At 35.2% G+C, this 15851-nt stretch overlaps 1 protein-coding gene across 1 annotated transcript in view; it reads left to right on the plus strand.

Moving 5' to 3' along the window:
- iqsec3b (IQ motif and Sec7 domain ArfGEF 3b) overlaps nt 1-15851 on the plus strand; it is a 26375-nt gene that overhangs the window by 6155 nt on the left and 4369 nt on the right. The window contains exons 3-14 of the mRNA XM_016452961.1: nt 1720-1825; nt 1937-2245; nt 3990-4645; nt 7435-7596; nt 8941-9063; nt 9990-10156; nt 11401-11540; nt 13337-13462; nt 13556-13655; nt 14513-14671; nt 15167-15256; nt 15367-15407. Of these exons, the coding sequence (XP_016308447.1) occupies nt 1720-1825; nt 1937-2245; nt 3990-4645; nt 7435-7596; nt 8941-9063; nt 9990-10156; nt 11401-11540; nt 13337-13462; nt 13556-13655; nt 14513-14671; nt 15167-15256; nt 15367-15407 (2179 nt within the window). The remainder of the gene's footprint in view (nt 1-1719; nt 1826-1936; nt 2246-3989; nt 4646-7434; nt 7597-8940; nt 9064-9989; nt 10157-11400; nt 11541-13336; nt 13463-13555; nt 13656-14512; nt 14672-15166; nt 15257-15366; nt 15408-15851) is intronic.

Genomic DNA, 15851 nt, shown 5'->3' on the forward strand with positions numbered 1-15851 from the left:
ATAACACCATGTTAAACTTTACCATTTTTCATGGTACATTGTTACAGTTAACTAAATATTTACACTGTAGCATTTTTACAGTATTTTTCTGTAGAAAGTTTGTTTAAATCACTAACCCTAAGTATGAGTAAGTAACCATAAGCCTGAGTAAGCACCACTAATAAAGTTTTATTGATGCCAATTTAACTGATGAACAGGAGAGAGCAGCTTTCATTTTTGCAGAAAGCCTGTAGTGATTGTGTGCCAGTTATTTCCCAAATGATTAGGAAGGGGGGTTGGTGAGAGAGAAGATGGACTAATGGGGAAAATATAAGCATGCGGTAGTTTCTCACCTTTTATTTGCAGAAATCGACTGCCTGGGTTTCTGCTTGATGTTGAAACCTGTTTTTAAACAGCTTGAGAGAGACAGAGAGCATATTTATTGAGTCATAACATAGGAAATTAAATCAAACTCTTTGCTGCCTGCATCACTTCACTCACATCACCTGCACACTCTCTCAAACAAGGAGTGATATCACATTTCAGTTTGGGTTCTCAGATCAGTTGCGTAGCGGCCTAATGATCTGTATCGACCGTGTGCACTGGCGTCTGTTTTTGCTCTCTTTTAAGGTTCTGCTGCATTTGCTGTCGTTCCTCAGAGGCGAGCAGTACTTGGCGCATGAAAGATGGAAAAACCTGCTCTCTGCTCCTCGTGTATGAGTGCTTACAGAGCTTAAGTGGCCTTTACACCAGGGTAGCAGCTAATGTGCTGACAGTGTATGCAGTCAGCAGTGTGCTTGTGTGTGTTGTAAACCCGCGTCTACACTGAGAGAGAACCTGGAGAAAATGGAAATGGGCTTGGGCTGTGTTGTTGAGCAGAAGGAACGTACTTTGTGACATCTCTCATGATTTAAACATCTGCTTTCCATTTAGAAATGCTTTTTCATGAGCTCTACATAAGTGGAAAATGGCTTTGTCATGTATGGGCTTATGTAAGATTGTGTGGGGTGCTAACCTCGGATATTTGGTTTGATTTAGTATTTGTTTTTTGGGGATTTATATGAAACCTCTGCATTGCAATTTCTAAATGTATTTGAGTAACCAAATATATATTATATAAGACATACATTTTTATACATAGAAAATTCACATTTAAAATTATGTTATTTATCCATTTTAATTATTTAGTGAATATATATGCACACATATATTTAATAAAATAAATTTTAACAATTTCATGATTTAATGACATATATAATATTACATAGAATAAAATTATATTATATAAAATAATTGAAAATTATATATAATTTATTGATTGTTATGATTTAATAAGTTATATAATGCATAATTATAGAATATATATAAAATGTTTATATAAAAATGTGTGTGTCTGAGGGTGTATATATATGTGTACACACACACACACTCAAACAATTTCATTTCATTTCATTTTTGTCTTATTTGTTCAATGCATAGTTTAAAAAAACTAAAATGAATAAAGGCATTTTATTTTAATTCAATTTTTGCTGTCTCATTCAATCAACAGTTTCTGAAAATTGAATCATGACTCGGAAAGATGATCTGAAACCTTCACTTGATTACCTCATTTTCCATGAAGAATGCATTGAATTTGAAATCTGTGAAAGCCTGCATGTAGTAATTAAGCAGAGATAATTAGTCCTGAGTGTGCAGTGGGTTCTGATTAGTTTAGATTAAAAGACGGTGAATCTGGGTCAGCCACTGCTCACTTGTGTCATTTGAAACCACAGCTCGATTCCATGACGCGCCACCCTGCTCACATCCTCCAGAATATGAGCTCTCTCCTGATCTCAAACAAAAACAGGTACGACCCAACGGACACGCATCTATGCATGTGATACTGATTCTTAGATATTAAGAGCATGAAACGATAAGTTTTTGTGTCAAAATTTTGTATCTATCTATTTATCTGCAGATAGAAGAACTGGAGCAAAAGTATGGAGGTCCTCTGATTTCCCGGCGTGCGGCCTGTAAGATCCAGACGGCGTTTCGTCAGTACCAGCTCAGTAAGAACTTCCAGAAGATCCGTAACTCGGTTCTGGAGAGTGGGATCCCACGGCGCATGTCAGTGCGCAGGGTCCGGGTACAGAGGGATGGTTTCTCCGCTGAACGGGCGCTGATGGAGGGATGTTCACTCATGGGCATCCCGCTCACACACTCCACCTCACTGCCGGTGGCTACAACAACCACACTCACACACCTGGAGGACACATTCACTGAGCAGGTACAGTTACACCATCAACATACATACAGCATGAATTCTGTGCTATATATTCAGCATATTTCTATTACAGTCTTTGTAATTTGTTTAGTTCAAGTACACAAACTATTCTGTTCTATTTATTCTATTTTACTGTTTGATTCTATTGCATTTGGTTCTGTTCTGTCCTTTTGTTTCATTCTGTTCAATTCTACTCAAATATGTTGTTCTATTCTCTTCTGTTCTATTCTATCCTGTACTATTCAAATATGTTGTTCTATTCTGTTGCATTTGGTTCCATTCTATTTGGTTTCTGTTGGATTATATTCAGCATATTTCTATTACAGTCTTTGTCATTTGTTTAGTTCAAGTACACAAACTATTCTGTTCTATTTATTCTATTTTATTGTTTGATTCTATTGCATTTGGTTCTGTTCTGTCCTTTTGTTTCATTCTGTTCAATTCTACTCAAATATGTTGTTCTATTCTCTTCTGTTCTATTCTATCCTGTACTATTCAAATATGTTGTTCTATTCTGTTGCATTTGGTTCCATTCTATTTGGTTTCTGTTGGATTATGTTCTGTTGTATTTCATTTTATTCTATTCTATTCAATTCAAATATGTTGTTCTATTCTGTTCTGTTGTATTCAAATATCTTATTCTGTTCTGTTGTATTTGGTTACATTATGCTATTTTCTATTCTAATCAAATATCTTGTTCTATTATATTCTATTGTATTCCATTCTATTCAGTTCTATTCAAATATGTTGTTTTATTCAGTTGTATTTGGTTTTATCCTATTTGGTTTGCTTCTATTCAGTTTAAATATGTTGTTATTTTCTGTTGTATTCAGTTCTATTTTATTTGGTTGTATTCGATTTACATATTTTTTGTTGTATTCTGTTCTGTTGTATTATATTTTATTATATTCTATTCAGTTTAAATATGTTGTTGTATTCTGTTCTTTTGTATTCCATTTCATTCTGTTCTATTACAATGTGTTGGTTTATTCTGTTGTATTCATTCTATTCTATTTAATTAAAATATGTTGTTTTATTCTATTCTCTTCTGTTCTGTTCTATCCTGTACTATTCAAATATGTTGCTCTGTTCTGTTCTATATTATTCACATTTTCTATTCTATTCTATTCTATTCTATTCTATTCTATTCTATTCTATTCTATTCTCCCCTATTCTATTCTATTCTATTCTATTCTATTCTATTCTATTCTATTCTATTCTATTCTATTCTATTCTATTCTATTCTCCCTGCCAGGTTCAGTCATTAGCACGGTCTATTGATGAGGCTTTGAACAGCTGGAATTCTGTTCGAGATGGGGAAGGAGTGTCCACTGTGGCCCCTCCCTCTGGATCCCATCCCGAGGGGCTCCTGATGGACCCCACTGCCCTACAGGATACCACACAGAGCAGCTGTGGGGAGAGCATGCCCCGCAGCGCCAGTAAACTCATGATGGCTTTCAGGGACGTGACTGTCCAAATTGACAACCACAACTTTCGCCTCTCCTCCTCAATGCTGGAGTCAGTTTCCCTTGGTAACGGCGTATCCAAGGAGACCAGCTTGAAACCCAAAACGGGGGGACAGAATGCAGGCCAGTCGGCATCGTCGGCCACGGCAGAGCCTGAGTTCCCAGCTCTGCCACCCAGCGAGGAAGAGAAAGAGAACCAACAGCCAACTGGAACGGATGAACCGTCAGGGGTGGGACTGGAGGGGAAAAAGACCAACCATCTATTCTATTCTCCCTGCCAGGTTCAGTCATTAGCACGGTCTATTGATGAGGCTTTGAACAGCTGGAATTCTGTTCGAGATGGGGAAGGAGTGTCCACTGTGGCCCCTCCCTCTGGATCCCATCCCGAGGGGCTCCTGATGGACCCCACTGCCCTACAGGATACCACACAGAGCAGCTGTGGGGAGAGCATGCCCCGCAGCGCCAGTAAACTCATGATGGCTTTCAGGGACGTGACTGTCCAAATTGACAACCACAACTTTCGCCTCTCCTCCTCAATGCTGGAGTCAGTTTCCCTTGGTAACGGCGTATCCAAGGAGACCAGCTTGAAACCCAAAACGGGGGGACAGAATGCAGGCCAGTCGGCATCGTCGGCCACGGCAGAGCCTGAGTTCCCAGCTCTGCCACCCAGCGAGGAAGAGAAAGAGAACCAACAGCCAACTGGAACGGATGAACCGTCAGGGGTGGGACTGGAGGGGAAAAAGACCAACCAGACTGGACCAGAGATGGCGGAAAACAGCTCAGAGCCCGTCAGTAGCAGCAGCACCTCAACATCAGCGTGTGAGACGATGATTCTGTCTCTGCCCCGCCCACATTGCCAGGACACACCCTGTGGCACGCTCTCGACGGATATTGCACGCAAACGCCTTTACCGCATTGGACTCAACCTCTTCAATGTGTGAGTACGAAGGTTAAACGTCAAATATTTCCATTTACAGTGGCTTTTTAAGCGTTTTACAGGTTTTGCTATGTTTGACAGCCTTGGATGTCCTGCAAAGACAGTAAAACCTACTAAATCTAGTGCTATTTTAATATTATTTGTATACCATTTTAATATTTATTAAAGGGGTCATATGATGCGATTTCAATTTTTCCTTTCTCTTTGGAGTGTTACAAGCTCTTGGTGCATAAAGAAGATCTGTAAAGTTGCAAAGACTAAAGTCTCAAATCCAAAGAGATATTCTTTATAAAAGTTAAGAGTCAACCACGCCTACCTAAAACGGCTCGTTCTAACACGCCCCCATTACAACACTGTTCCAGAACAGTTCAACCCAAATATTCAGGTGTGTACAGCGCATTTTGCGGAGGACGAGGACTAGCCTACAATGCTGGTGTCTGTTTCTATAAAGTGGGGCAGTTCCAACTTTGCAAGGACAGTCTGGCGCTTCTGACTCACAGCCTGTTTCTATATGGCTTTATTTTTATTTCAGTTTTAGTAATTTTATTACTGTGGTAATTTTCATTTTAATTTTAGTTTCTTTTTTTTGTTGCTTTGAAATTTTATTCATTTTTTATATACTTCTAAACAGCTTTAATTTATTTTTACGTTTTAGTTTTAGTAATTTTAGTACTTTAAAATTAATTTAGTTCCCAAAGCAACATTTCTAATTTGTAAGTTTAAGCTTTTCAACTAATATTTATACTTTATTTCAGTTACTGAAAAAAAAAAATCAGTAGTTTTAGTAAAAAAAACAATACTGCAAATCTTACTATCATATGAGGAAAACTGCTTCATAAAGGGATTAGAAGAAATTAATATAACTCTCATATTTAACTAGAAATGCTAAGTTTGTCAAGGTAAACTTTAAATTTTGGCTTATCAAAACTTTTTTGAAAGTTCTGAAAGAACTTTATGTTTTAAAGGTTTTATAGGCCTTACAAACAAGCAAGCAAACATATTATAGAATTGTTCAAATTACTAATCCTAAAGATAAGAGCTTTTGTTTGCAGGGTCAGTTTGCCCATGACTAAAAAGTTGAGTGCATTTTCATTATACCTGCTGATAAACTCTGACAAAAACGCACACGCTTGCTCACGTATACATACACAAATACTCAAGAAGACTATATTAACTCCCTCAGGGGTGATTGTGAAGCTCTTTCTCTGCTCTATTTTGTGTGTGTATTTCTATTAGACAACCACACACACACACACACACACACACACACACACACACACACACACAGAATAAAGCCAATCGTCAGAGGCTTCAGAGTGCATCAGCACTCAATTGAAATCTCAGATCAGATTCACTTTGACATGCTTGACGTGAGTAGCACCACGGTTGCCAAGGTAACCAGGTGATCCACTCACACACACACGGTTTTACTCAGGCTGTGACTAAGGGACACTGTTGCTTTTATAAGGTTTCTGTCAGGATGTATGAGGGAATTTTGTTTTTCAGCTATTTGCTCACAACGAGTAAGTGGCGTGTAGCATGTTTGGGGTCAAAAAGTGAAAGTATCTTAAAAAATTAAGTTTGAAAGTATCTTGTGCTAAAAATCGGAATTTGGTTTTAAGTGATAATTTTCCAGATTAAACAGGCTCTTTCACTTCTGTATCTTTACGATTTCATGCCCCAAAGATCTGAGTAAATCATTCATTTTTTATTTATTTATTTATTTTTTGAGAGAAATAGGTTTAAGGTTAATATGTGGTTTTCTGTGATTAACATTACATAATTAGTAGCAATTTTGAGTGGCAAACTGTATAAATTAGTTTAACTGTCTAGACTCGTGGGCTATGAAATATAATTTCTACATTTCATCTTAATCTCTAAGAGAAAGGTGTTTAAATGTCATTATTGGCTTAATTTTACGCCTCAAATGCCATGGACTGTTGTACTTTCAAATGATTTCAAATGATTGGGGTTAGTACAGTAGGTCTCTTTTGCTCACCAAGACTGCATTTATTTGACTGAAATTACAGAAAAACAGTAAAATTGTGAAATATTATTATTTAAAACAACAGTTTTCTGTTTTCATATAAATTATAAAATATGTTTATTTATTAATTTAATTTATTTTATTAATATTAATTTATTCCTCTGATGCAAAGCCGAATTCTGAATAAAAAAAAAAAAAAAATGTATTTGAAATAGACATCTTTGGTAACATTATAAATGTCATTACTGTCACTTTTGATCAATTGAATGCATTCTTGCTGAATAAAAGTATTAATTTCTTTAAAAAAAATACTGCCCCCAGACTTTGGAAGAGTAGTCAACATAAACATAAATATAAGCTGCTCAGTCCTGTTTTGATATAGACATTGTGATGCACATATGGACGATTGCGTCTCTGGAACAGAGTGTTGACAAGATGTGAACTGACGTGGAAAGAATAATCTGCATGTAAATACTGCAAGTTTGTAGCTATGAATATTTCTCTTAACACACATATACACGTGACCCTGCGCACACGCACTCAGACCTCTTCTGTTTTTTTCCTAGAAACAATTCATAATAACTTTCACAGGCCCAGAATGAATGCAAACTGAAAACAAAACAAAAAACTTAAAAGTAAAAAAAAAAAAATCTTAATGATTCCAAACTTTAAATCGATAGTGTACAATAAATGAATAAATAAATATGAAAATGTACAACAACATTAATATAACATTGGTAAGTGTTATCTCTAGCTTCTTGAGAAAAATGAGTTACCTACATCTTTCATGATCTTCCTGCAGAAATCCAGACAAAGGCATCCAGTTCCTGATCTCCAGGGGCTTTATTCCGGACACAGCCATTGGTGTGGCTCACTTCCTGTTGCAGAGGAAGGGTTTGAGTCGACAGATGATAGGAGAGTTCCTGGGTAACAGCAAGAGGCAGTTCAACAGAGATGTGTTAGAGTGAGTTGTGTCTTCATACAATTTTATGCACTCTACTTTTCTCTGTATCATAGTCATTTTGCAGACAATTACACATCCTCTGTCTGATGAGGCAAAAATGTAAGTCATATAAAACATTCATAATAAGCCCTGAAAAAATAAATAATAATAGTTGAATTAAAAAAATGCCCAGGTATGTTTACAGTATGTTTGCCTTGATGAGAAAAGAAGCTTCCGATGCACTGGAACAACAACAAAAACAAGACACAGATAATAAAATAAATAAATAAATAAATAAATAAAATAAATAAATATACACAATATAAACACAATAGACAAAATGTAATATAGTTAAATATAGTATACATTTATGTTTTACTAAATTTATAAATATAGTAAAAAAAGTAATATATTTTAATTAAATAAACATACATAAAATTATATTTATGTGGTTAATCTTTTATTGCTTTTAAAACAAATACTACTAATAATAATGAATACATAAACCCTTTAATTAATAAATAAATATATACACAATATAAACAATAAACAAATAACATATGTACACAGTTGACAGTCGCTGGGGTATATTTGTAGCAATAGCCAAAAATACATTGTATGGGTCAAAATTATTATATTTTTTTTTAATGCCAAAAATCATTGGGATATTAAGTAAAGATCATGTTCCATGAAGATATTTTGTACATTTCCTACTGTAAATATATCAAAACTTAATATAACGTAATATGCATCGCTAAGAACTTCATTTGGACAACTTTAAAGGCGATTTTCTCAATATTTAGATTTTTTTGCACCCTCAGATTCCAGATTTTCAAATAGTTGTATCTCGGCCAAATATTGCCTTATCCTACCAAACCATAGATCAATGAAAAGTTTATTTATTCAGCTTTCAGATGATGTATAAATCTCAATTTCGAAAAATTGACCCTTATGACTGGTTTTGCAGTCCAGGGTCACATATAAGGAATTATCAAGACAATGCAAAAAATAAAAAATAAAAAAAAAAGAGCCAAATTTGTGACTGCCAATACAATGTGAATCTAAATTTAAAAATACTGTATACTGTATTATTAAACTGCAGTATTAATTAACATATTCTAAAATGATATTCTTGTTTTGAAAGAGTTAGAGTTAATATGACTGAATTAACCTGGTTGCATTAACTTATATTAACCAATGCATGAATATAACCACATATTCAGGATTGGGGGTTCTCATTTAAGAACCAACCACTTAAGGTAATAATGCCACATTTTCATTTCTTACAGTGCTGGAGCCTCATAAATTGGGCTCTTAATTTAAACCGAGCACATTTATGAGTTTTATGTGGTCTCTCTCTCTCAGCTGTGTGGTGGATGAGATGGATTTCTCCATGCTGGAGCTGGATGAAGCTTTGAGGAAGTTTCAGGCTCATGTGCGAGTGCAAGGAGAAGCTCAAAAAGTCGAGAGACTCATTGAAGCATTCAGGTGAGAATCATACACGACAGTGCTGGAAATGAAGTGTCATTTCCTAGACACACATGCAATTTTCCAAATGAACTATGGTAATTTTATCCATTAGGTGCAGAACATTGACTATAATGCGCATTAATGTTGTACTTTCTTTCAGTCAGAGGTATTGTATGTGTAACCCTGACGTGGTGCAGCAGTTTCATAACCCAGACACCATCTTCATCCTGGCCTTCGCCATCGTGCTGCTGAACACAGACATGTACAGTCCCAACATCAAACTAGAGCGCTAAGGAATTATCAAGACAATGCAAAAAAATAAAAATAAAAAATAAAAAAAAAAGCCAAATTTGTGACTGCCAATACAATGTGAATCTAAATTTAAAAATACTGTAAGAAATATTATTAAACTGCAGTATTAATTAACATATTCTAAAATGATATTCTTGTTTTGAAAGAGTTAGAGTTAATATGACTGAATTAACCTGGTTGCATTAACTTATATTAACCAATGCATGAATATAACCACATATTCAGGATTGGGGGTTCTCATTTAAGAACCAACCACTTAAGGTAATAATGCCACATTTTCATTTCTTACAGTGCTGGAGCCTCATAAATTGGGCTCTTAATTTAAACCGAGCACATTTATGAGTTTTATGTGGTCTCTCTCTCTCAGCTGTGTGGTGGATGAGATGGATTTCTCCATGCTGGAGCTGGATGAAGCTTTGAGGAAGTTTCAGGCTCATGTGCGAGTGCAAGGAGAAGCTCAAAAAGTCGAGAGACTCATTGAAGCATTCAGGTGAGAATCATACACGACAGTGCTGGAAATGAAGTGTCATTTCCTAGACACACATGCAATTTTCCAAATGAACTATGGTAATTTTATCCATTAGGTGCAGAACATTGACTATAATGCGCATTAATGTTGTACTTTCTTTCAGTCAGAGGTATTGTATGTGTAACCCTGACGTGGTGCAGCAGTTTCATAACCCAGACACCATCTTCATCCTGGCCTTCGCCATCGTGCTGCTGAACACAGACATGTACAGTCCCAACATCAAACTAGAGCGCAAGATGCATCTGGAAGACTTCATACGTAATCTACGAGGTGTGTTTATGGCGTGTTGTTAATTAAAACCGGAGCCTGTTGGTGTTTTGAGGTCAGAGATCGGATATTTGATTTTAAATATTGCCAATTTTAATCAGCTTTCCATCTTCATGTTTAAATTTGCAATCAAAAGGAGCATTTTGATCTCCTAGGAGTGTAGGCAGTATGTGTGTGTGTGTTTCTTGGACCGATTCCTGGTCTCTGATCAAACAGTTTTTGATCTGTTGCCTACTTTCCGCAGATATAACAAACACATATGCTATAAGAGAGCCGCACTTTAAAGTGAGATGTAAAGACATGGGGATTGGAACAAAATCAGAGAATGCTATTAGTCGAGCTCTGGTTTATGATGGGACTTTTCCATAAGCCAAATAAATCCTCAGTTCAGAAAAATTACACAGTGACACTTCTGCTTTTTATGGAAGCTTATTTTTTCCACGGAATAAAAATTTAAATAATAAAGTAATTGCAACTTTTTCTCTCACAATTCAGACTTTTGCAAGTTGATATCTCACAAATGCAAGTAATAAACTCGTAAAGTTTTTAATTCTGACTTTAATTCTGACTACCTCAAGCTAAAAAAAACTTTCGATTCTGAAAAAACTCTTTAAATTTGTATTTAACTCTTTAAATTTCACAATTAATAACTCACAATTGCGAGAAATAAAAAAAATGTCTGAATTTAGTTTATAATCGGCTTTTTTCTAAGAATTTTAAATTTACATTTCGCAGTTAATACTGTTGTTTGTTTCGTGGTTAATCACTCACAACTGCGAGATGTAAACTCGTAATTCTGATTAAAAGTCAGAATTGTGAGTTTATAGTTCTGACTTTAATTCTAATTTAATTTGAATTCTGAGTTTACATTTTGCAAATTAATAACTCGCAGTGGCGATATAAACTCGTAATTCTGAGAAAAAAGTTAGAAGTTTATATCTCACGTTTGCAAGAATGTCAGAATTATGATTTTATCATTATGATAGACAGAATTATGAGATTGAAGTCACAACTGTGAGAAAAATAGCCAAATTCTGAAATAAAAAGTCTCTATTACCTTTTTTTAATATTTTTATTCCATGCCTTTCCATAGCTTCTCCATATACTTTGGTCCTTGTTAACAAAAGATTCATTCCTATTACAGAACAGGCAATCCAGAACATTGTACACAGTTTTCAAGACTTCATCTATTCTTGCATTAGTATTTAAAATGTTAAAAGGTAATAAATAACTAAATTCACCTTTAGGAGTGGATGATGGGGCAGATATTCCACGGGAGATGCTAGCCGGGATTTATGAGCGGATTCAGCAGAGGGAGCTGCGCTCCAACGAGGATCATGTGACTTATGTTACCAGGGTGGAGCAAAGCATTCTGGGAATGAAGACGGTGAGTCAGTTCTCTACCAATTATACACAAAGGTCATGTAAATGTGAAAAGTGCATCACCTTTCGGTTCGGTTTGCACTTGGTGAAAAGGTGATTAGAGACAGTGAGATATCTGACCGAACAACTGGCTTCTCAACAATACATTTATTAGTGGGTCTTGCAAAGCCAAAGATCAGCATTACTATCACTCACACGTGAACAACCTCTAACACTAAGTACTGAACTTATCCTGAACTGTTGCTATAGACAAATGACTAGAGATTCTTCTCAATGATTCAAGTATCTTAATAGTTTTAAGGAATTCATATTTGGAAAAAAAGAAGTGCAATTACATTGCCAAACGATGAGATTGTTTGAATTTAAACAGTTTTTGAAAACGGTTCATTTACAACTTATATACAGTAACTACTGTATATAAGGTGTAAAATGAACCGTTTTCAAAAACTGTTTAAATTTAAAGGGGTCATAGGATGCTACATGCACTTTTACAAGTTGTTTGAACTGAAATGTGTGTTGGCAGTGTGATGAATGCGGCTGAAGTAAACAGTCTCTCTGAGAGCAGCTCGGAAGAGAGGGGCGGGGTCAGCAGAGCTCATTAACATTTAAAGGAAAATGCTACAAAAACGGCTTGATCTGAAAAGAGCTGTTTTTGACAGGGTAAAAAAAAGGTGTTTTTACACTACCATTGAGAAATTTTAACCAAACTATGTTTCAGACTTTGCATTAAGACCCTAAAGAAACATATCAACTTGTGGAAAATGGGCATCCTATGACACCTTTAAACAATCTCATCTTGCACATTGAAGCACATTACACATTTTGTCAGCAGTATTTTATTACTGCTGACAAAATGTGTAATGTGCATCTTTAACATCTTCAACCATATGTTGTCATATGAACAAACAGTTAGTGATTTAAGTCTAGTCACAGCTAGCTAAGCTGTATGTGTTTGATTCAATAAAATAGACTCGTTAGTTCAAGAATCGGACTACACTGGCGGCATTATATGTTTTTGATTTACTAAAAAAATCTGTAGTTCGAGAGTTAGATTACTGGTTGCGCTATACTGTATGTTTTTGATTCACTAAAAAGAACCAGCTCATAAGAATTGAATTTCTTTGGGAATTAGACTACATTGGTTACGATGAATGTTTTTGATTCTCTCTATATTAAAAAAAACAGCTCAAAAGAATAATTTGTTCCAGAATCAGACAACACTGGTTGTGCTGAATGTTTTTGATTCACTAAAATCTATACACTCTAAATTCTATGTATTATTAATGATTCTAATAATTCTATAATTCTATTGTTCTACTCAAAATAATTCACAGAAGGTAAACAATATGAGTTTCATATGCAAGTCTAAAGCTTGAAATGAGTTTCAACTTGTATGACCTGACCCAAAAACTTTTACCAGTATCAAGTTTGATTAACACGATGAGGTAAAAATAAACTTTGCTCAAAGCAAAAACAAGTGAAACTCACATTACAGTTTCTGGTCATTAGTTTCCCCCACCTCTGTATGCTAACAGCTGTGTGAATGAATTTAGCAGTGCGTGAGCTATGAAAACAGGAGACTTGAGACTAAAACTGCTCATTAGTTTGGTGCTATAATTTCAGATTTCACATGACAGCACTGCAAAACATTCTACCTCCATCTGAAATATTAATTTCATTCTTCAGCCCATGGTGCTTCAGACATCCCTCTTTTCCTTTCCTGTGCTGATGGAAACTGCACCTTCTGAACTGAATTCCCCCGAAATCAAAGAGGTCAAAATCTCTCTCTTTCTTCGTCAGATACTGTCGGTTCCTCACCGTAGGCTGGTGTGCTGCAGTCGACTCTTTGAGGTCACCGATGTGAATAAACCACAGAAACAGGCCTCGCATCAGAGGGAGGTGTTCCTCTTCAATGACCTGATAGTGGTGAGAGACACACGTGTTCATACATGAAAACATATTCAAACATGTGCACACAAACAACAGAACATAAAAATTGTTTTGTGATTGTTTTATTAGATCCTAAAACTATGCCCTAAGAAGAAGAGTGCTGCCACATACACGTTCTGCAAGGCCATGGGCTTACTGGGAATGCAGTTTCATCTGTTTGAGAATGAGTGTAAGAATACAAACACGCACAAGTTAAATAATATATTTTACTATATTTATAATTGTGGCGAAGAATATAGTATAGTTATAGTTAAGAGTTTTCAACTGGGTGACCATGAAACTACTATATGGACTGAAAATAAAATTAAATAAAATACAATTTCTAAATGTGGTTAAACGGTTATATTGCTTTTTAATAATCATATATTTTACTAATTAATAAACAAATTGCTTCTGACGTGTAAGTCCAATATTAAAAATAGATTTTTTTATGATATTATTATAGTTTTTAACACAATGGATTCAAATGGATACGTTTATTTTTTTTATACTAAAAATATAATAATGTTTAATAATAATAATAATACGTACAGTGCCTTTCAAAAGGCACAGTGTGGTTTTGGATTATATCAGCATTAATCTTTAAAATTTTTAGTGATGACTTTGCATTGATAAGGGACAACTTAAACTATGAAAATATAGTTTATTAAATAAAAAATGAATGAATTCAGAAAAATACTAAAGCTATTTATATAGCATCTCCAAACTGTGTTCTGATTTGTCTGTTGCTCCGTCAATCAATCAGTGAACCTATAAAGATTGTTTTGATGAAATAATCTTCAAAAAAAGAAATGTCTTGAGTATGAAGTGAATATGCTGCCATTTTTATGTAATCAAAAAGAAAATATTTATTATATTTAAAGGTAATTACATGATAATGCATTTCAACAATTATTTTTTTGATTTCAACCTTTTTTTTTAAATTTTGATTTCTTTTTTAAATAATAAAAAGCAGAACCTTACGGAGCAGAACCTTGTTTAATATTTGCAGTGTCATACATATACTATGTGTGTTTTCTTTCATAGATTACCCTCATGGAATCATGATATTGTCTCCGTTCTCGTCAGAGAAGAAGCAGGTGGTGAGTTTCTGTTCTCAGAGCGCCGAGGAGCTGCTCACGTTTGTAGAGGACCTGAGAGAGAGCATCACAGAGGTGGCAGAGATGGAACAAATACGGATTGAGTGTGAGTGTCTTTGCATGTTATTGTGTGCTCATTTACTCATGTTCACACGCTTTAGGGTAATCATAGTCACATTTATTTAAAATTTGAATATAACAAAAATCCCTGGGTTTCTGGATGTCCATGTTTTGTCAAACCAAAAAAAAAAAAACAGACTAGCATTAAATCTAGAGACTTTTGACCTGGTCCAGTAAGAAACCACTTAGCAACCACAAAGAACACCCTAGCAAACACATAGCAACATGCAAAGATTTTTCAGTTTAACATCATTGGAAAAGAATACTGTATATAATAGAACAGTGCATGTTTTCTTCATTTTAAGATGTTTATTAGCACTATAAATAATTTATACATTATTTCTAACTTTTAACTCATTATCATTACCTAAAGGTTAGCTCGAAATATAATGAATTCTCTATATTCCTCAGTGGTTTGAATGCCACGGTTGTAAGGAATGTTGCGGCTGTCATTAAAGTGAATTATGTATGTGGTTCTCAGGGGAACTAGAAAGACAACAGGTTGTGAGAAATCAAACTAACAAGAACGACACACAACTAGACATCCACGCTGGACTTAGTTCTGCTTCAGGTACACACACACACACACACACACACACACACACACACACACACACAAACACACGCTATACACAACAATAAGCCTGTTTTTGATGTCTTGTGTATTTGTGTGGCTTGCAGGGGATGATATTTATGAGAAAACGGGAAGCAATGCGGTAGAGGTTTGTATCAATAAATCGTGGTCTGAGTGCAGTGCAAAATTATGTTTAGATTCTCTGTGCATGTATGTACAGTGTCCTCCAAAAGTTTGGGAATGCCCTAGGCAAAGTGGGGTTTTGCATATCAGTATAAACCTTTGTAATTTTTAGTGATGTCTTTGCATTGATAAGGGACAACTCAAAGTATGAAAGCATATTTTATTAAAGGAATAGTTCACCTAAAAATGAGAATTTGCTGAAAATGTACTCACCCTCAAGCCATCCAAGATGTAGATGAGTTTGTTTCTTCACCGGAACAAATTTGGAGAAATGTATTATTGCATTACATCACTTGCTCATCAATGGGATCCTCTGCAGTGAATGGGTGCCGTCGGAATCTAAATGGCTGATAAATACATAACAATAATCCACAACATAACTGCAGTCGATCAACGGCTTGTGTAGAAA

Source organism: Sinocyclocheilus anshuiensis, unplaced genomic scaffold (genome assembly GCF_001515605.1).
Source record: "Sinocyclocheilus anshuiensis isolate Anshui unplaced genomic scaffold, SAMN03320099.WGS_v1.1 scaffold739, whole genome shotgun sequence".
In the NCBI taxonomy this organism is placed as follows: Eukaryota; Metazoa; Chordata; class Actinopteri; order Cypriniformes; family Cyprinidae; genus Sinocyclocheilus; species Sinocyclocheilus anshuiensis.